Source organism: Molothrus ater, chromosome 8 (assembly GCF_012460135.2).
Source record: "Molothrus ater isolate BHLD 08-10-18 breed brown headed cowbird chromosome 8, BPBGC_Mater_1.1, whole genome shotgun sequence".
NCBI lineage: Eukaryota > Metazoa > Chordata > Aves > Passeriformes > Icteridae > Molothrus > Molothrus ater.
The window spans coordinates 23931247-23953533 of NC_050485.2; the positions used below are offsets into that span (position 1 = coordinate 23931247).

The 22287-nt window shown below is 46.0% G+C and overlaps 1 protein-coding gene across 2 annotated transcripts in view; it reads right to left on the bottom strand.

Annotated features, from left to right (window-relative positions):
* Positions 1-22287, bottom strand: part of SH3PXD2A (SH3 and PX domains 2A) — a 234716-nt gene that overhangs the window by 151820 nt on the left and 60609 nt on the right. For both annotated transcript variants that reach the window (XM_036385914.1, XM_036385913.1), the window contains exon 3: positions 14037-14112. In XM_036385914.1, coding sequence (XP_036241807.1) covers positions 14037-14112 — 76 coding nt within the window. The remainder of the gene's footprint in view (positions 1-14036; positions 14113-22287) is intronic.

Here is a 22287-nt window from a genome sequence, read left to right on the forward strand (position 1 = left end):
GGGGTGATAGCTTTCCTTCCATTGTATTAAAATAGCTAAGCAATTTGAAACAGAAGTCAAACTTCCAAACACATGCATAAACACACACCAGGAACTAATTGACACTTCAGAAAACAGGAGTCAGGGTCAGATGACACTTGGGCTCTTCTGAACATTTCCTGCCGGAGCCTTTCACACTGTAAAATTACCCTGCAATAATTTGAACACTCCAAGCGGAAAAGCCAGCTGCTTCCCCAGGTTAGCCCAAGACCTGCTCTTGAGATCTTTCACTTGCTCACCCAAAACAATCGTTCCTGGGGAGGATGATTTCACTGCCTTCCCCAAGATACAGAAAAAGACCAGTTTGTGACCCCCATATGCCAATGGGAGGTTCCCTGCCTGCACCAGCCTCTGCTGGCATGAAGCTCTGCTTTATGAGCCTGAGAGCATTACTTTGAAGGAGAACAGAATGGGAATGAGGTACAATAAATCACTTGGGAAGTGAAGTACTTGGCTCTCTGGACACCCACAGTCCTACACCCATACTCTTCTAGTGGTACCAATGTCGAGAGAAACTGTGCCTTTGGCAGCCTAACTTAAAACAGACTCTTGTGGGAAACAGCTGGATATTGCCAGGGTGAGGGACTGGGCTCCCACCACCTCCACCCCTTCAAAATCCTACTGCAAAAATCACAGGTCACCAAATGCCCCACTGCTCTAATGCCCAAATCCTTACTCCCTCCTTGCACCCACCATCCTCCCATCCTCTGAGGCTGCAGCAGTGAACCCTCTCTCTTTGTTACACCAGTGCACACAGCAGCAGCCAAGAAACAGTTTTTCCTTTGCAAAAGGAATCGATTCACCATAATGTAGTAATTTCACTCTCTGGTAATTAAAAAGCTTAAGTGCCAACTCACACTTCCAAGCATTTGCTCAGATGAGAGAAAAACTAACAAAAACAGTCAGAGGCATCACCAGAACCACCCCTGTGAAAGGCCTAATTCCCTATATTGCTTTAATTAAAAGTGGATGAATAGCAATCTCTCAGCCCAGAGACCTTTAAGAGAAATAAAGTCAATCTATAGGCTTATGAAAATAAAACAGGAGGATGGAAACAAACACAAAAATCCTGCCGGTTTTAGGGCTTACAAGAGGATTATAACATCTGCACTCCTTTTTCAAGGGGAGGTGAACCAAGAAAAGCATAGAGAGGACACAACCACCCTTGAAGTCAGTATCTGCATAGGGAGCTGTTGATGGGAGAGGAGGAGCAAAAAGCTACAGAGAGGCAACAGCCTTGCCCACACATTTGTCTTCAATGCTGCCTGGAGGAACACTCCTATCTGCTGACACCACAGAAAAAAAGGACTGGTTTAATTGCAAAAAAACAAAAGTGGGCCCAGGGGAGAACATCTAAATAGATGATGAGTACAGTCGACCTCCAGTGAAGCAGAGAACAAGTTGTGAGGAATACTCTAACCCATAAAAGCTAAGTATTTATCATCACTCTTACAGCAACAGACCACCCTGCTCCAGAGGACCTCTGCAAACAGATGTGAGCAAGGAAGGTTTAACACAGCAACACCACCAGTCAGGGCATAGGTAACTGCAGAAGGACTCTACTGCTGCAGTATTAGAGTGCTATGCAATGTTTTATGGATTTATTCTTCTATTACACTGGGAGACATAGCAACTCTAGTTTGTCTCTCTACTTCCCCAGTACAGTATGTGCAGAGAGTCTGGGGGTAGATCTGGACCCCATTTACTCTATTTGAGCCCCCAGATTTTCCATTTCCTATTTGCAAAGAACTTCTGGAAGCACGGAAAACTAGTGACACATCTTGGGCAGAATTAACAACTAAATATGGGCTTAACTGGCGGTTCCCAAGTTCACACCCTGTAGTAGAGGGGCAGAGAGAAATTGAAACCAAGCCCCCAAAGTGGGCTCCAGCCCTGCTCCCCTGGTCCCACGTGCACAGGTAAGGCTGCATGGTAGTGGGTGGAGGATGTTACCTTGGGCTTTGCTGCAGCAGTGTCAACACACACGTGCACACAATGAACAAAACTCAACTGCTTTTCCACTTGGGCCAGAGAAAATTAAAACCTTCTGAAAGCTGCTTTGTCTTAGAAAGAAAGCAAGTTTACTTTGCTTAGCTTTATTACAACTTAGCCTTTTTATCAGTTTGATTTCATTCTTAAGTCATTTTAAACCCTAGTATCATATAATCTGGCAGCTACAGTGATGGGTTTTACACAGAAAAACATAGGGAAAAGGTTTTCAAAAGCACTCAGACCCGCTGTGACTGCTCCTCCTGAAGTCAACAGTAAATCCAATGATACCACTGGGAGCAGAGGTCAAGGCTGAGCAGGCTTGACACTACAGAAACTTATGGGTGGGATTTTCAATCTCTTCAAAACCCATGACTAATAACGCAGTATATTAAAAGTAAAGAGCTAAGTTGTTACCCTGAAAATATTTACATATGTGCCTAGCTCACAGATTGTAAGTAATTATGGGAGGCCTGATTTCTCTCACTTTCTTTAATGAAAGCCAGGAATAAGGGCCCAGATGCGTGGAAAACCTTGGCTCATGGAGAGGGTCAGTTACAATGATTTTGGTGGAATTACTCATGCTCTGCAGAGACTTTGAGTACAGGCATGCACACACCAAGACTTCTTAGAAACACCACGATCTTCCTAAACCCTCAGCCACACACTGACATGCAAACACACTAAATGTGAGATGGGACTTTTTGGGCTGTGATGGTGGTGGATAACAGCACTAAAATCCACTATCTTCTAATTGACTGTAGCAAAACTTGGACCAGAAAATGAAGGCTAGTCAAGAAAAACTGGAGGGGTGTGTGTTTTATTATTTGTGCAGATCTGACATTGTGACATGAACTAACTTAACTTCAAAGGATGAAACATCATTATTACAAAGCATTGCATTGAGTATAACCATTTCCAGGCTATTATGCAAGCCCAACTGAAATAATATTATGGGTACAGGATTATTCTTGTTCTCTATTAATCCAAGAGGAAGAGTGGTGTGACTTATTTTCTCATCCTGACAAATCATCTCAAGACACTGCTGAATCAGACATGTTTGCAGCTTAAGAGGAAATAAGTAAAAATGTTCAGCTTCTATTACTAAGTTTGAGGATTCATTTACAGGAATGTAAAACTAAACCTCATTTAAATCCCCTCATTGTTCACCATATAAATCCTTAGGTTGTGTAGTTACACTGGAATGAGAGAGAAAAAAAAAAAAGATTTAGAGGAGGTGACCTTCCCAGCTATTCGTTTCCAGGCAGTTTCACTCCCAGGTTCCTGCACAATACAGCAGTCTTCCCTGCAAACCTTTCAGGGGAAATGCTTCACTTGCATAAAGGCTGCAACTGTTCCCACTGAAGTGAAGCCGTAAAACTATTGCAGTTGAACCAAAACCTGATAACAGCTTAATGGCATAAAGCAATATTTGGACTAAATTGAGCCTGATCATATCACTCTAAAGTTCTTTTCCAAGTTAAAGGGCTTTTATTTATAGTCTTTACTTACACCCAAGAGACTTTGACATATTTCAACTAACCTGCCTTCCTTGTCTTCTTAACCTTGGTCCCTTTCCAAGAGAAAAGATGTCATCTGACCACGAACAGGGTTTGATTTCCAGCAGCAGAATTAACCCACAACAAATCCCTTGTGTTTACTCACTGAGTGACGGTGCATGTTCTGGGGAGTGAGCTTAGCCAGTATTTCCTTGATGAAAGGGATGGAGGGCAACAGGCTGGAGTTACCTCTCCTACCACATCAACCACTTCCATGAAACAAGTCTTTGAATCCCACCTCTTCCAACTCTCCTGGTTTCACAGACAGCTCTGAGAGCAGAATACAGCAAGACTCACCAGTGGACGGGTGTCAGTCCTACTGGGACTCACTGAATCTCCTCACACACATCACCCCGTGCTGACAGTCACCTCAGGCTGCTGCACCGCAGAAACATGGCTTAGATTATGCAATCCTGGCTATAAACACAAACTGGACAATGCAAAGCACACCACAGCCTTCCCTTCACCTGCTGGGTATACACAGGAGGGACTTTAGAAATGTCTGAGTGGTCAGATACCACTGCAGCCACCACCACAGCCAAGGGGGGCTAATGCAATGACAACTCAGCAGTATTTACAGACCAAAGAGAGTCAACTCACTCTCTCTTTGACAGGAATGGAAAAAACAACATTTTGTCTAGGGTAAGCGAAAGAAATTGAAAACAAGTATTACAGCAGGTTGCACAATGCCATGACCACAAGAAAAGCCTTTTCCTGTCTCTGAGGGTCTTTTTTTTGACTTGTGTCCAAGGGTCTTCTTAATCAGACCTAGTGATGTCCCCCTTCTGTTCACAACATAGTTCATGTCTGCTTCAGACCTGGCTGGTGGTGGGCATGTGACGTGGGATGGCATCACACAAGATGCTGCAGTCCCCAGATCCTGGACACCTCAACTGCCTGCAGCAGCATTACCCTGCCTTCATTTCCCAAACACCCTTTCCACGGCTGCTCTGCTCTCTGGGAAGGAGCAGGGGTGCCAGTTATCTCACCATCAGGGGTATCTCAGTACCTTGGCTTTGTTAGACTTTGTTAGACCAAAAAATGGGAAAGGAGGCCCAGGCAAGTGATTCAAGCAAGCTCTTAGTGGTCCAGCAGCACATCTCTGGCTGTGGGAGGCTACAGGGAGTGGGTGGGTCAAGCAGGGCAGTATCACTCCAGCAGAGCAGCTTTTGCTTGGCAGACAGCGTCCTCCTTCCCGCTGGTGGCTCCCCCAGCGCCTGTCACCATGTGCCAGAGCCAGCAGCAAGCAACCCCTTCTTCTCCCAGACCCTGGAAGACGGTGGCTGGGGCATTGTGCATGAGTAAATATTTACGTAGCCAGGGCCTTCCTTCCCCTGCCCTGTATTTTCTCCCCTTCTTAAAATGTCACAGATCAGCTGTTTCCATAATTGTGCAGGAAATGAGTTCCCTGCTGGCTGGCAGCTTAACACTCACATGTGCTGGGTCTACTGTAGCTGCACCACTCACCTCTGCTGCTCAACAGGCCCCCTGCATCCACCCAGAATCTCTGGAGGATACAGCCAGAGGGGAAATGGGACAGTCAGGGACGTGGACACAGAGCTGCCTGTGACTGTGGCAGCCCTCACAGGAGCTTAGAGGAACCCCTATTCCCTGGTCCACGGGTCGGATCAGGATCCCAGGAGACCTGACACTCTGTTTATGCCGCTTCAGAGCAAACATCCAAAGCAGACTAACAGAGTTTCCTGCCTGCACACAGCAGCGAGCGCACTCAGGAAATTCAGGCACATTTCAAGCTTGCGACTTCTTCTTTGTTCTTTGGACAAAGCCTCGTTCACTGGAGATGTTGCTAAAAGGATTATTATCTATAGGAGACTTCTTTTCCCAAGAGGAAATCTGCTAAACACACAAATCTGCATTTGCTGTGTTTTGTGGGAGGCGGGATTAATACAGGAACATTCTTCCTTCTGCTCTCCACATCTAACAACTTAAATAGACCAGCCATGACGACACTGCCCACTGGGAATAGGCCCAAATGCCTTTCTCCTGTACTCCAGCCTGATGGCTTTACTCCTTGCCTGAGACGATACCAAAGTACCCAGCATTTGGTGAGAAGAGTTGGAAGAATTTGGTGGGAATCACATCTAACAATGCTCTCAGTGAAAAAGTGAAGTGTGTCCACCAGCCCGAACACCAGTCAGATCCCATTATGGGCAAACCAGATTGTAAATGTTTTGTTTATTCCAGGTCAGCCCTGTGCTGTTCAGAGCCCTGCAAGCCTGATCTTGCCAATGCTTAGGATGTAAAAGCAGAAGGAATGTTACTTTCTGCTCTTTATTTGGAGGTGGCAAAACCCTGATAGAAAACGACATGGTGCAAGTGCTTAACTTCAGACCCACGGAAATTTGAGGGCAAACATTAATTACCTCAATACTGCCTACAAGCCTGGGGCCTGTATTAGCACCTCTCTGAATGGAAGAAGCTCAAGAGGATTGAATTTCTCACTTCTAGGACTTTCCTTTCCTCTTCTACCTACCCCTGGTTTCCTCTTTCTTATTCCCACGTTATTTCCTTCTCTCTACGTCAGCTTTCCCTTTAAATTGGACTAAACTCTAAAAAAGAAACCCCACAGGGGAGTAGACATGGCCATGGGTTATTTCATTATAGTGAAAATAGATTAACTTTGGCAAATCCCTGCCTGTAGTATCCCCTCACTCTGCTCCTGAGTATAAAGATCCCCTTATGAGTAACGACAATGTTCATGAGAGCCTGGAAAAAGCTGCATTGTGGAGCAGGGAGGTCTGCAAACACACCACACCAGAGAACATCACCACCTAAAAAGCTCAACAGATAGAGAAAATAAAGTAGGAGGAATCCAGCAGCAAATTCCCAGGTTCATTGTTTCCAATCTACAGGAAAAAAAATAATCACAACCTATTTTAAGCATGTGAGTATATAAATAAAACAGCTGGCCCAGCCAAAAGGCAAAGTGGGCTGAAAACAGATTCAAACATAGGTCTAGACTATTACTTAACTCTGAATCTCAGCTGGGCTCTTCTCTCCTGTATTGCCTAGGCAACTTAAATTTGAACACAACAAAGACAAGATTAGGTAGATAAGTAATATCCAGAGGGAATATCTAGAGCCTGTGGGCTGCAAAGCCATCTGAGTCCCTGGCAAGCTTGACTACTGTGTTAAAAAGCACTTTCATTGTATGGGCCATTTGTTGATGGATTGTGGGAAAAAGTCAGATTTCAGACCGGAGAGGAAGACAAGCAAGCCCTTATATAAAGTCACCCTCTCCCCAGTCTGTGGGTTGAATGCAGAATGCTCTCAGACTTGCTACATACCACCCACTTTAGATTACAGACTTGCAGAGTTATTTTTAAAAAGTAATTATAGTAGTAGAGGGCACACTCATATGGAATGGCTGCCTGAGGAAACGACGAGCCCAATGCAGGTCAAACTGCTTTTCAAGTCTATAATCGTGTTTATTTATTGCCTTTTAAAACAAGAATCAAAATCCAACTGATTTCTGAGTAAAAAGGTCTGTGCATTTCCCCAAGGAGTCCAGGCAGCTAGACTATACTGAAAACCTTCCCTGGCCTTTCAATCTAGCATCCAGAGCTACAAAATAAAAATAAATAACCCCCATTAGCTCTGGCTTCAAGGAAACCCAGACTCAAATCCCTTTTCATTCTTTGTTTTCCCTAGAAACTGTGGCTTGATCATTACAAAATTCTCATCAGGAGATTCAAGTAGTCTAATGAGAGGCACATCATGATTTGCATATGCTGATTTGTGCCCAGAGGTAGTTTTTGGTTGAGCAAAACACGACTTCTTAACCTGTGTGAGAAGAGTGGGTTGATGCAAGCCCCAGAAAAAGGTTCAGTAGCTTTTTTCTATTCCAGTCCTCCTTTCAGCTGTCAGCTGGTGGATTTTGGATCTGTACACTGAGAAAGGACTCAGAAGAGACTGAGGGAAGAGGACCAGGTGCTTGGGCAGATACCAGCATTATTTTTTTCCACTTTTTCTTCCTTCTGTAATGGAATCAGACCCTTGATTCATGACCTATTAATGCCTGAAGACCTTCAGAAGGCCCAGCCTGTGAAACAGACTCAGCATGAAAAGCCAGCAGCCCCCTGCACTCCAGTCTGGGAGACTCCTTACAGCTCCCTCCTCAGTGGGCAGCTCTGCCTTTTCCACAGCTTTTTCAATAGGCAGCAGCCTTAGGGCATCCTATGACCTCATACTTGACGACTTGTCTTCCAACCAGAAAACACTTAAACCCTAAAAATATCTCCACAGAGCCTACAGAAAAGAATAGGCCTGTTCCCCTCAAACCCATCAATCCTGTGGCCACCCGGCCGAGGAACAGCCGCTTCCTCCCGGCAGCCCCTGCTCTCCCTTCAAGCCCAGAGCCGACAGGAAATCCATTCTCCTCTTGTGAGAGACAGGAGATGGATTTTCCACAATAGCTCTCCTAGCAAGGCAGAAAATAGAAAGACACAATAGAAACTGTGAACTCAAACAATAGGAGCTGCTGAAGGGCAGCTCACCAGAAGCTCAGCATCACCCAAGTCCTAAATAAGCTGGAGTGGAAAGAAGCCAAGGACCTGTTAGCTGTCTTGCAAACACAATATCCAGGCTCAAACCCAAGTTGGTTTTAAACCTGGAAGCTCTCTCCCCTTTCAGAAAACAGGCAGGAAAATGTAAAATATGTGTATTAAAATGAAATTGCACTGCATTATGGAACGCCCCCCCTACAAGATTTCCATAGCTCTTCAAGCCCATGGCATCTCATGCCACAGTGCCATGGTCACCTCTCCTCAGAAATGGGGACAGGGGACTGCAATGCTGCCTTATTGCAGGTGGTGGAAGGGGATGGGGGCAGAGCCCCTTTCTTCTGGGAGTTTGTTGCCTCATATTCAGAGAAGCACAGCAGAACATCTCGGTTATTGATGTTACACAGGTAAGGCTCAGCAAACCAGACATCTGAGACTCTGTTGTGTATGTGTGTGTATGCCTATCACGCCTGTAGGACTACCCCTGCATATTAAAGGAACACTGTTTCAAATAACTTAATTCATATTTTAATCTAAAACATAAGATGTGCACTGATAAAGAGAATTTTACTTGATCTTTCTTGGGTTTTTTAATCTTTATGCTACTTTTTGACTCGTTTTGAACTGCTGCAACAGTGTTCATTTCTGAGTAGGTCAGAGATAAAATTCTGAGGAATTCAAAATTACCAAAAAAAAAGTTTAAATCGCTTCTTAATAACTTGCTGCCCTTGGTCAGACTGATGAAGGACAGAATAATCAAAAATTAAAAACAAATCTGAAATTTGCACATAAAATACAGCTAAGAATTAGGACAGTGAATGCATTTCCTTTTAAATGCTCTGCTACCAACCAGCTGTCCAAGGGAGAAAATGGCCTGCAATAAAAATACCTCTAAAAGTTCAAAGGCTCCTCCTTGGCCAGTGTGTACCTTACAGTATCATCCCACTGCCTCCCAAGGTGGGCAGAATAAATGTTGAAAGCACTTTCCATGCACTGTACCCTGCTGAAATGCAGCACCCTGGACAAAATCACACATGGCCAAATCCTAATTTCGCTGATGCTGGTCCCGATTTACACAGGCAGAACGTGAATGGCTGGATCCGAGGGTCCCTGCGGTGCTGGCTGTGTGAGGATGAGCCCATCATCTCTGCTCCAGCACACGATCTCTCAACAAAACCCTGCTTCTCCTCCAGCCCGGAGCAAAACAACGGGCAAAAAGTTGGAATATACACAGGTGAGAGGAAAAAAACCAAACAAACCAACCCTGCTCTCATCACCGTGGACAAAATTCTGCTGTTGCAAACCTACCGAAGCCCTTTTCCGCAGCTGCGTCCTACCAAAAGACAGCACTGGAAAGGGGAGGGGAAAAATCCAAACCCAACACCTCAGACCGAAACCAAGCAGCAGACAGAGCACCTGGGATGCAGTTCATCGGCAGATCTCCTTCCCCACTGCAGCCCGGGAGTGGCAGGAGCGGAGGTGAGGAAGGTCCCAGCCGGCATTGGCGAGAGGTCGTTCCCCATGCTCCCGCACGGTGCCAAGGGGAGGCTCCCGGCGGCACCCCCAGGTATCTGGGCGGTGCTGCCACGGCCGCCCGCGCCCTCTGCCAGCAACCTCTCCCTGCCCGCAGCCTCCTGACTCACACACGGCTCTGCCCTCGCTCCTCCGACTCCCCTGTGCTGCAGGAACAGCCTCCAGCAAACCCGGCTGCGAGACACTGGCGCTCCTCTGGGGAGCCTTGCCCAGAGATGAGGCAGCCAGGCAAAGCCTCCGGGCAGGTGTCAGCTCAGCCCACTCCCACCCACTGCTCCTGGCAGGAGCAGCTCGCCAGCAGGAGCAGAAAACAGGGCTGAACCCGCACTACCAGCAGGGAGGGATCTCTGCTGCCCCGAGTTGCTGCCTGTCCATAAAATGCCCCAGCAGGCACACGGTGTGCTCCCACTAGCCATGAAGGAGGAGGTCCCAGAGACCCCTCTGAGATGGTACCAGAGCATTTCTCTTCTCAGCGGTAAAGCAGGTCAGCAGGGCACAGCGAGGTGACAGCAGCTGGGTGACATCTCATCCCCCATGCTGGCATCTCTAACAGAGCCCTGGGACATGGCCACCAAGCTACACTGGCAGCATGCAGCCCAAAATGGACAATTTTCTCCTTGCCCTAGGAAAGGGAGGAGGAAAACCTGAGTGGGAAAAAAAGGAAGAGAGAAGGTGCCTCTCTGGTAGAAGCTCCAAGCACTGGAGCAGGGACTGGAGCCTTGTTCCTCCAGCTGCCTGACCAAGCTGGTAGGGCAGCCTGCACTGATCATCCTGCTCCCCTGGGACAGGACTCAGCTTCCCAAGAGTTAGGAGAACCAGGCACACTAAGCAGTCTCCTCGAACAGGACTGTCTCCCTCTCCAGGCAGCATGGAAGTTGCAAAGCAAACTCTCATTGAGGATTTTCCCCTTCTGGCACATCCTATGCAAAAACCTCCTGATTCTTCAGTGGGGGTCAAAAGTGGTTTGAAACCAGCAGGGATCAAGCTGGAATCTATGTGGGAAGTGCAAGGGATTCCCATCATTAATGGCCAGTCCTCCATGCCATGGCAAACCCAAGCCTCTCTTCAAGGCAGGGATCTGCAGCCAGCATGGCACAATGATTTCATGCCATGCAGAGTGTTTTCCCCAGGGCTGCACTTTGGAAAACACAGTGGAGCAAGAAGAGCTGACATCCTTCCAGCTTTGTCTCCGATGGCTCTCCCACTTAGTGCCAAGAGAAATGAAAAACAATGCAAGCCCTGGAGTCTTGGGTCAACCACTGCAAAACTGTAAATCCCAGAGTTGCATCGCCCTGTCTCTGCCATTTCATTTGCCACTGTGGTCTCCAGAAGCTCAGCAGACGAGTCTTCTCCTTCCAGCTGAAATTCCTTCATTAATTACCTCAAGATCCCTGGAAAAGGGAGCCCAAATCCATATCCCCTTTTCTCTGCTGATGCAGATGTAAAAGTACCTGACAGGGAGGAAGAAAAACTGCTCATTCACACTCCAAAGATCGTTCTTCAGATATGCAGCAGGAGAGGTGATGGAGAAATCAGTGTATTGCAAATGGGCTCAACCAACAGCCACACTGGTCCATGCAAACAACACTTTCCACCCATGTCTCCTTAGAGCAACAAACTGACTTTGCTCTAGAGAGGGTTTTTTGCAGCAAATTTTATTCTGACTCTTCCACAGTCTCCCTCCAAAGAAAAAAATTCCTACCACCAGCTATAAAAATGCTCTCTGGCCAATCTGCAGAGTTTCTAATGCAGTTTTCTTCTGTACAGTCTCTCCCAATGCAGGATTTTCCAACATTAAAAAAGGAAATCAGAGAGAAGAATGGAAAAACTCATGGGAAGAAGATAAAAGGAGGAAAGGAGACAAAAATATCATTTTTGCCCTCTCAATATGGTTTAAAAAAATCACAAAAAACCTGAAGACAAGGAAGTCACTCTTAAAAAGTAAAATGAAACTACAAAATTGTCCACAGGACATTTTCTACAGGACTACCTGGCACTGTTTATAATTTCCTTGCACCTATTCATGGCACTGAAAGACCTTATTTGTGTAAAGGAGAAGTGAGGGTAAATATATTTGAAGAAAGAAATTGATGAAAATAAGATGAAGACTGGAGGAAAGAAGAATTGCACTTTCCTGCTGCTGAACCCAATATGGTTGCTCCTTAGGGGGCAAGGCTGTGAACCCCATTACATTTTCCTTGGTTTTACAGGTAAAAGGTTTCCAGCACAGTCAAGCACTATTTTTTATTTCAGGAGAGCACCAACAAACAGGAGTTCCAGGATGGAATATGCCAACTTCCTAAGCCAGAGCTGATGGGGGGTTTGTCCGACCCTGCAAGTGGCACAGCAAACCCTGGGCACTCGGAACACAGCATGCAGAGCCACTCCAGCTTGGCTGGATCAGGCCCACAATAAGCAAGCAGGACCATAACATCTTCATAAAGCAGGATTTAAGTACAAACATCTGCCTTGCCATTTTTTAATTAAGGGAGTTTATAGCTAGATATTCGTTTCCATAATGCACGGCTCCAGCTGCAGAAATGCCATGCGTATTCTAATTTTGGCAGCCAGTTTATTTAACAGAGTTTGACATTGTTTGACATTTAGCTGAGTCACCTTGTTCCTGGGTAGAGCAACAAGGGCTGTTCAGCAGTTCAACAAGAAAGAGGCAGAGATTCAATATCAAAAGTAGAACATATATCACAGAAATTTTAAATTAAATACAGCCGAGGTCTATTCTGTTCTGGCAGCTTCTCTCTTCGGGACACTAAGTCAACCCAAATGTTTTCCAGATATAACTCTTCCCCTCAAGGACATGTGGCACTACCATCTCCCTCATGTTCCTGGAGGGTGGGAAGGGTAGGAAGTGTTGTAATGGGCATATGGGGTTTATCTCACCCTCTGCAAATATCACGCACACATATATCAGGACATCCAATCTGAAATCTGCACAAAGGCTGAGGAGCAGCCACCTGCAGTCAGCCAACATTTTTCTAGGAGAAAATAAAACAGGCCAGTGACAGTCAATACAGGAGGAACAAATGCTACCTGCAGACAGGATTTTCCTACAGCACCTCATGTGAAGCCATCTGCACTCCTGTACAGATCTTGCAAGGACTTCAGAATGCTTTCCAGTAAGAAAAGCAGGCCAGCAGTATCCATTCTTATCACAAAGAGGTTTCATAAGGTGATTTGGCTATGAGTTTGTTGGTGGTACAGCTACAAAGAAAGCCTACTCTTAGACTTTTCCTCATCCCAGATAGGAAATGGATGGCAACACCACCTTCTTCTGGCTACAGAGTCTAAGCAGCACAGAACACTGTAGAGAGCAAACCCTGAGCCTGGAACTGCCTTCCACAAGGGCTATGGAGGCTGCCAAGACACTGCCAAGCAGCCTTGCTGCCCTGCTGTGGCTCTGATGCTGGTGTCATGTATTTGTGCTGCTGGTTTTTAATTCCCTATTCCCCAATAACCTTGGAGCTGTGCTCACCACACATCTGGAACAGCTGCTTTGCCTGCAAAGAGCGTTGGGACTGCAGCATGCTCCTGGTGAGGACGAAGCCCTCCCATCCCAGCTTCTCTTCACAGACCTTAAGGGAAGAGCTGGGATCTCCCCTTTTTTGTAGAGAGAGACAGAAGAGACCTTTTAACAGGCTGAAAGTACTTCACTTATCCTGGCAGGCAGTGCAGTGAGCCAAGCTTAGAGCCAGCAGCCAGAACGATGCAGCCAGATAATAGGGAGCTGGCCAGAGCCTGCACTGCCAAGAGCATGCTGTGGTCTGGCTCATCTCCCCCATGCCATCCCTGCAGCTGCTGCTGGAAGAAGCTATGGAGAAGGGTGTGCTGTTACCCTCAGGACAGCATGTCCATCATGTTCACACACTCTACAAAAGGTGTCAGAGGGACAGTGGCTCAGCACTGCAGAAATCCCTATTTGCTTTTAACCTTCCTTCAGTTTCCTTTCTATTACAGGGGCAACTCCAGCTATTCATTCCTTATTGTACAGTAACAGTGTCTGCAGAGCTACAGCATCCAGAAATGACAGAGATTGACTCTGGTCCCCAGTGGTCTCCCAAATGGTGGCTGGAGCTCAGGCTGCCTGGCGGCACCCCAAAGACACAGCCCCTCAGAAACCATCAAATCCCTTTTTGTAACAGGGCATGAGCCAACCTGAATCTGAACAGCTGATGAAAAACCCCTTGAGAGCCCTAAACACCATGCCAGCTATTTTAGGAGGAGGTGCAGGTCTGGTATCACAAGGCTGGGTGTATGAGCTCCCAGGGAAAAGGCATTTATAAGAATGGTCACAAAAAGTAGCAGAGACAGTAGCCAGGGAACTGTGGTCTCCAGCTGCTCTCAGCCATCTTATTTAGGGCTTTCCCCACAGCATTACCTGGTAGAAAAGGAATGATTCTTTGCTTGGGATCCTTCTGGCCTCCTTCAATAGGGAACTTGTCCAGAAGCTGCATCTGCAAAGGAAGCACAACAAACATCTTAGGGGGAAACATGGACCATTTGCATAGGGACCAAGGGACCTCTTGGTTTGTGTGTGGTTTAAGACAAAAGCAACTGCAGGAATTACTTTGTCTTGTTGGAGGGGAGCCTGTACTTAAAAAGGTATGATGCAGTTCACTCCAAGAAAGGGAGGGCAAGTTTCTGGCAGCACAAAGGAGCTGGGATAGGGCCCAGGCAGACAGCTGAGCCTGGCCTTGCTGTCATTCTAAAATTAGGCTCCCAGTTTTTGCTACACACACGCCTTGTCTCTAATACACTGTCTGCCTGTGCTGGTATAGCAACAGGTTTTACCTGTCCATCTGACAGACCACTCTCCTGGCTAAAAATGCTGTTCAAACAACCAGATTAAAGCATATCTAATAAAACATCTGCTCTGCTTTTATGGCAGTGCCAGAAAGACCCACTGCCCTGGTCCAGTACGAAAGAGCTCCTGTTCTCCCAGGGACACAGAGATGGGGTTTTGGGGAATATCTTCCACTGCAGTCCCTATATGGAGGACAGCAGGCAAGGAGGCCTCAGAGAGCCAAGCATCCCACAGAACACCAGCCCCATGAATGGGCTGAAAGCACAGCTCAAGGTGGGTGTGCTCCCAGCCCAGTAGCCTTTAGCACATGGTTTCCTAGCCTAGGAAAGCTGCATGCTGATCTGACATTCCTAAAGGAGCTGTATGATGAGACCTGATGGACCAGTGCCACTGAGGCTGAAGAGCAGCTGAAAGGCCTCAAGAAAGATGCACCTGCTCTAGTGACACCTTCATGGACTTGCCCAAAGAAGACCAAATCCAGCCCTGAAAAATGCCAGAGCCTCTCATCTCTCCCATTCACCCTCTGCAATCTTTTGCTCTCATTCAGCAGTGGTGCTACCAAGACAGAGACCCAAATCTTCACATTCTGTCTCATTTCTCCCTGTATTTCCTATGCATGATGTCTCTATGCTGCCCAATGTCCCCTCCCTACTCAGAAGCCCTGGCTCCCTCGGGCAGGGGGAACTCAAAAGCTCCTGCCAGCACCAGGGCTCCTTTCCAACAGACCAGGAGAGACATCTTTCAACTCACAGTCCACATCTCCTGTGATCTCTGAGGAAGGCAAGGAAGGAAAAGCAAGCAGTAGTGTTACTTGCCCTTGCAGAACCCTTATCTCCTCACCTCAACAGGATCTACAGCTCAACACAAATAGGCAAAGTGGCAGCAAGAGCTGGGGGAAGGGAGGGGACCCTCGTCAATCAGCATTTAATCTCATCAGTGCTACGTGCCCAACAGGGAGGCTGTACAAGTTAAAAGGGTTTTGCTAGCTCGACAGATTTCCTTTTAAAAATATTTTTTGCTAACTTGGGGAAAAACAGTCAGAATTTTTTTTTTATTATTTTTTACTGGTTTTGTTTTAAGCACGCAGAATCCTTCTCGTCTTCCACCGCACACAACATCTCCAGCGCTTTCACCATATGGCACAGCAAACCAAAGATCAAGAGGAAACTGGGCAGTAGAAGCAACATCTGTGCAGAAGAAGGACTTAAAAGATCCCACATGTTTCCCCATCAGGGAGTCAGCCTGGTAAATAAATAGACCATGGCTTTGCGGATTGTTAGCTAACTCGCTTTTCTGCCTACAGAGACAGATTTTTTACTGAAAATGGGAAATTTTGTTTTCTTGTAGGTAGAGCTCTGGATGTCTGAGGTCAGGCATGGGCAGGAGCTTCTTTCAAAGAAGAGGGCAAAAAAAAGAAGGGGAGGGAATCCCCACCTACTGACTTCAAGTTTCACTGCTGCTACACTTTTAGCCAGGAAGGCAATTCTCACTTGGCTACGTGGTGACTGATTGAAGCTGGAACTGATACAGTCAAATTCTCAGGGTTATTCTTGGAGTTAGATTAGCTTGGCTAATACAAGACTTTTTAACCACATCAAGAGAGCCACAACGTGTATAACTTAGTGCTATTTATCTAAAGGGTGGATATCAGCAAAATAGATACAATAAACTGAAGCTGGAAGAGTTTGGCTAAACTTTCCTAGACTACACTTTCCACCCCAGCTCTTGCCTCCACTGGGAAGGTCTGGGGGAGCTGGGGGAGGCAGGGGCACTCCAGAAGCCATGGAACCTTCAGGATGTTAAAGTCAAATAAAGTGCAGCAGAAGCAGGGAGCCTTCCTCAGCACTTTTCTGCACCCAGTTCTGCCATTCAAAGCCAGTGCAAGTTAGAGCTAAAGTCCTAGAAAAGCAGGATTCTGCGTCCTCCACCCACAGAGAGAGATGCAAAGTGGAAGATGAGGACAAGATGTATACAGGAGAAAAAAAAAGCATCAGTGGACTCGAATTAAACATCCCAAATCTTCCAAAGATGATGGAGCGTTCCGAGCCAATGCCTCACATCCCCACTCAGCCCAGCTATGGTAAGAGGAGACAAAGGGAGTAGCTGGGAATTTAAAAAGTTAAGGGCTGAACTACCAAAACTCCTCTTGGTAGGCACAGCCCTTCCCTCACATGATTAACAGACAAAGACCAATAAACAGATTTTCAGTTCTCTTAACTAGATGTCTGCAGAGCATCTGAAAGTCAAAACCTCTTTTGTCTGTGACAAATGTTTTTCCATTAAAGGAAGTTATTCTTGTTATAACTGCAAATACACATATGATTGATGGAAGAAACCCTTCAGTTAATGCCTCAGGTTATTCTGCTCAGACATGGGCAGTCTCCACAAGTTGTTGCTCACATCTTTGATGTGTGACAGTTAACTTAGGGACAAAGTTTGCTAAATCAGAAAGCAATTCTGTCGCCTGGAGTAAAATCATCCCAGTATGAAGGCAAAGAAGGGAAGATACAGAGTCCCAAAGAACTGGATTAGGGATGTAGCTGGCTTTGAACAGACAGGAAAACACAGCTGAACAGTGCATTTTGGCAAAACTGGAGGAGCTCAGTTCATCTGCTTACAACAAGGAGGAGCCTCCAATTTCATGACTGGTGTAGTGAGCAGAAAGAAACACATTACCATGTCTCTGTACCACAGGGTGGAGGATCCCTTTGCAAACAGAGAGGGCATATGGAAACCAGGAAATGAGCTTTCCATCCATTCAGGCAGCAGGTCTGGAGTCAGGCTGAACAAACACACCCCACTCTCACTTGTGGCACAACAGATGCATGAATAACTCACCACCAAAACTGCCTCTCCAGTCTTTGCCTCTCCAGAGTGCTCTGGGTTTGCTGACATCTTTCCTGCTGAAGTCCTGCACAGTCCTGCCTTCTGTTCCAAGCACCTTCCTTCTTGCTTCTGACTAAAACTCCTTTAGAAGACCTGCTATAAAACCCTGTGGTCCAGATTATGACTTTCTTGCAGAGGTCACCAAATGATCATCAATTAATCTCATTAAAATCAATGGAATTACTCATGTGAGTTGCTGCTCATTAAAAAGAGAGCAGACTCAAGAGCACTGGCCTGCTCCACTCCTTTCTGTTTGTACATAAGCATGAAATCACTTGACTTGCAAGAATAAAATAGGAAATTTCAAAGTGTCAACTCAGCCACTTCCTCAGGCATCTTCCTTCTCATGTCTTCTGCTTCAGGCCATCTTTAGTTAAAATGCAAACATATAATGAAGAAAGAGCCTCTCCTGCACACAAGAACCATTTGGGTTTGCTACATAACAGCATCTTTGGTTATTTCACATGAACTTGGCTGTGAAAATAAGATTCCACCCCTGTCTTCCTTGCAATGGTAATACCTGGTTAAAAACCTTAACAAAGAAAAACAAGCACCCTACAAGATGCTACAGGTAGCATCTCTGAGGATGAGAAGCCAAGCAGCTTCCTGATAATTTACTTACAACATTTTACCTATCTTGGTTAAGTTTTCATGAAACAACATTTATTTCTGCTGCATACAGAAGGACTTACAGCACCCAAGACTAAGAGGCAACTCCTCTTTGGAAGGAGAGGCTTGTACTCTGCTACAGCCAACCAGTGCAGGGGACACGAACATTTAAACTGTTCAATGGCTTGACCCTGTGGCATTTGCCAGTGGGAACTTTGTTCCTGGTTTGGTTTTGAGGCTTTGGAAGTTGGAGTCCAAATCCGGCTCCCTAAAATTAATCCACTGAGACAGCTACCTGACCTCCACCTATGCCTTATACCACAGACTGTAGATGGGCTGTTGGTTCCTCACCTTCCTTCCTTGCAGCAGTTTTAATTCCTCTGGTTAGAAGAATTAAGTTCTCCTCTTAAAATGAGCAAATGAGGACACCTGCATAACCTCTTAGTGTGGAAATCTTTCTGGTTCCTTTTCAGGTTTGTCGTGTGCACAGATAAAAATCAAAGCTCTGCAGGAGGTCAGCACTGCAGTTAAGGGGACATTTATTTATAAGAGGCACATCAGCTTCCCTTTTTCCAAGTGCTCATCAGAAAATGCATTTTTCATTAAAAATGAGGTAACCTGACAATAACCTTAATTTAGACACTGATGGACTTGAAAGCTAAAGTATTAGAGGACAGTCAGGCATCAGGGACATCCCTTCTCACAAGGCTGATCTGATCTCTGAGTCCCAAGGAGGGAAGAAGGGCTACAGCCAACTGGGAGACAAGGAAGAGGAGAGGAGGCATTTGTGCTTGTATAGGGTTGTGTGCACACTTCTGAGAGAGTCTGCCAAAGAAACTGGAAGAAAATCAAAAATTCTGCCAGGGATCTGAAACTAGTGATTATGGAACTCACACCTCAGCAAGAGGGGTTAAGGGCATCTGCAAATCAGAAAAAAATGAAAGTCTCTGATGCAGATAACACAAGTTTAGATGAGAAGGAAAGGTAAGATACCAGAATAGGAGCTATTAATTAAATCCCTGAGGAGCTGCAGTAATTTCCTTTCATTTTGAAGCTGGAAACCAGCTGTGCTGCTTGCTGAGGGGATTGATGGTTTCAGCATCATCAGCTATATTTTGAATTATAAACCATGTGATCTGCAAGAAAGGGAATGGCCAGGATGGGTTTGAATTCTGTCATCTGCCAGAGTTTTCCAGTGGATAAACCTCTCTGTTTCTGTCTCTGGTTTTGCACCTGCAAAATGTGACACAGATCTCAGGTAGGTGGTGTGAGATGTAATCAAGAGCCATCAAAGGCTCTGAACCTTAAGCTGCAGAGCAGGAGACAAAGACTGAATTCAGAGGAACTACACTCATCTAAACCCAGCAGGACAGAAGCAAATGGAAGAAATATTATTGGTGGTTTTCAGATATAATTATCCTCTCATTTGTGGGCTTGTCCATCCATAGCATACTCCAAATCCTGGTTAATCAAGGAATCCAAAGGGGCCTTTCACTTAGGAAAGATGGTCGGCCCTCATTTCCAGAGAACGGATCTCATGCTGCTAGGCAGCAGGTGAAAACAAGCAAGAGAGTGGGGAACACAAGAGACTACCTCCACAGATTCACCTTCTACATACTGGCCTAGAGAAGACCACTTCTTCAATTGTTTGGTTTTAGAATAGGTGCTCTGCTAAGGTGAGTCAGTGGAGCACCCATGATGTAAGTGGGAGGACCTCATTTACTCCAGCTCAGGACCATACCAGCTGAGATCAATGACAGAAAGAGATACACAGCAGGGAATGCAACCTCTGCTGCTGGGGCAGATCCCTCCACAGCAAACAGCTGTTAGACAACTTTCTCTAGATTTCTCTGAGCTTCTTTTTATTTCTCCTCTGCTTCACTGTCTCACAGGAACAACAAACCAGTTCACTGTCACAGACACAAGACAGCAGGAGGCCTGCTTAACTCCCACCCCTTCAGAACTGGCCAGAGCAGAGCTGTTCCTGAGCATAAGAACAACTAGGAAAAGTTTGCAAAAGACTCTTTGGGTGAGGACATGTAACAGACTGAGCCTAGGGGAGCTCATCTGTTAGCCACTGACAGAACTGACATCTGACACAGCAGAAGGAGGTGGAACTCCATCTCTTCCTAAAGCAGTAATGGGTTCCTCAATGCAGCAGGAATAACTTTATCAGGCAGCCAGTGACACTGGCTCCCTTGTGGTGTAACATGATGCCACAGCATGCAAGAGAAGTGCAATAATTCAATCCCTGAGAAGCAGCAGCAACTGCTTTCCTTTTATTTTTAAAGGAAAAAAAAAGATACAGCAAAAAGTCATCCGGATAACCAGCTGACATGCCTAACAATTACAGCATTATAGGATATGTTCTGAATTAAATATAGTGCAATCCGTGAGAAAGTCAAACAAAAGCAGGAAAATGCATATAAAATAAAGAGAACAGACATTTACAGCATGCTGTAATCCTCAAAGGGAAAATGCCTTTCTCAGGTCTGAAAATTTCCACAAGAAATCTTGGAAATCTTACAAACCTCTCAGTATCCAAATAAAACAGCTAGGGGAGGAGAAGGCAGGGAGCAGAGACTGGGGGTCTTTCCCCAACATGATCCATCAAAAGAGGGAATGCTGTTTCCCAGCTGAGACATTTGGTACTTTTCATAAAGAAATGCAGCTTTCTCTAAAGGCTCCACAGAACTAGCCTGGCTTTGTGGGTAACACAGCCTGCAAAACATTCTGAGGTGCTGGTTGGGGATGGCAGAGGCACTTGGTGCATCTCTGAAGAGCTTCTCAGAAAGCCCACACTGTCCTTTCACAGAGCAGCTATTGAAGTCTCCTGCCAGAAGCATTTTCTTTCCCCTGTGCTAAATTAAACTGGCCTCATCCAACTTAACCACACTGGAAGATGCTTGGACAAAGGCTACTTCATACTTTTCCATCTATCCATGGTGATTACACGTCCCCTGTTACTCTGGTATCTACAGAGGATTTGTCCCAACAGCATCCCTGGGAAGTAAGGCCATACCACAATGCCTGTTTTAGAGAGATGAATGCTGCAGTTATGTGGCACCACAGGGTCATGCAGAACTGTGAGAGCCATGCTGATGCCCTGCCCCATCAGGTCAATTAGCTTCTGGGGAAGGCTCATAATTTTGTGATGGGATGCAAGAAATTTGTTGGAATTTTTTCCGGAGCTGGCACGTCCAGAGCCAGTTCAGGTGCTCAGGCTGCAGGCATGTTCTAAAAAGCTCACTGCAGGTCACAGTAAAATTCCTGTCTGGAAGAAGAGCTAACTTCAAAAGAAGAGCACCTTTCCTTACAACCTGCAATTTTTTATCCTTACAAAACCCATAGGCTTTAAGGGTACCTTCAGATTGCACATAAGCAGCAAGAGACCAGCATGTCCCAGTGAGAGACACTGCAGCAATAGTGCCCTTGGACACCCAGCTCTGGCCTTCAGACAGCAGAACTGCATCTGACAGCACTGTCAGAGCAGAGGTTCCAGTTTTAAACACAATGGCAAATCTAAGAGCTTCATTGAAAGGGAGCAAAGCACCAAGGTCACTTCCATTAATCACTGCTTCCTACATCACTTGGGCATTTTAAAAAGTATTTACTCTGCATCCTTCTTTAAATTTCAACCCTTTCAAGCCAATGACTGAAATACATGGTAGCCCCACTAAGACTTTAGGGTTTATCAATCAGTTCACTAACTTTACCAAGCCACTCTAAAGACGTCAAAATGCAAAAACTGAGAGTGCCTGCCCTAAATTTGTGCAAGTAGGAGCAGTTCAACTCACCTTAGCCCAGCACAAAAGCTGGACAGACTGGTAGGAGGCTGCAAGGCTTTGAAAAACCTTTGGGTCTTTAACAAAAGCCCTGGCAGCAGCACCAAACACTGCATTGCAGCTGCAAGCAGGGTGCTTGAGAAGGTATCCCAAAAGCAGCACAAAGGCCATTAGCAGAGTGCTGGTACCAATTGCATCCTTACTGTTAGGACACACACCAAATATTGTCAGCATGATTCACAGGCTGTTTTGGTTTTACCACTGCTTTGTTCAGTGCTGTCAGATCATCCAGGGAACCAAACTCCTGCTCTGCTCTGCAACATGACAGATTTAGGATGGCATCTTGTGGGAACGGGGGCTGGCCCCTCATTATTGGGTCCCCTTGTTTGCCAGTGTGACTCCTGGGTTCAGGCAGTCCCCAAAAGGGATGTCAGGAGCTGGAGAATCTCACTGGTCATGCAATGTCCTCTTCTATCCTCCCTTACTCCTCTCTCAAAAAGAGAGAACAGTGGATTTTCATGGGTGTTTTATGTGGTGACTACCCA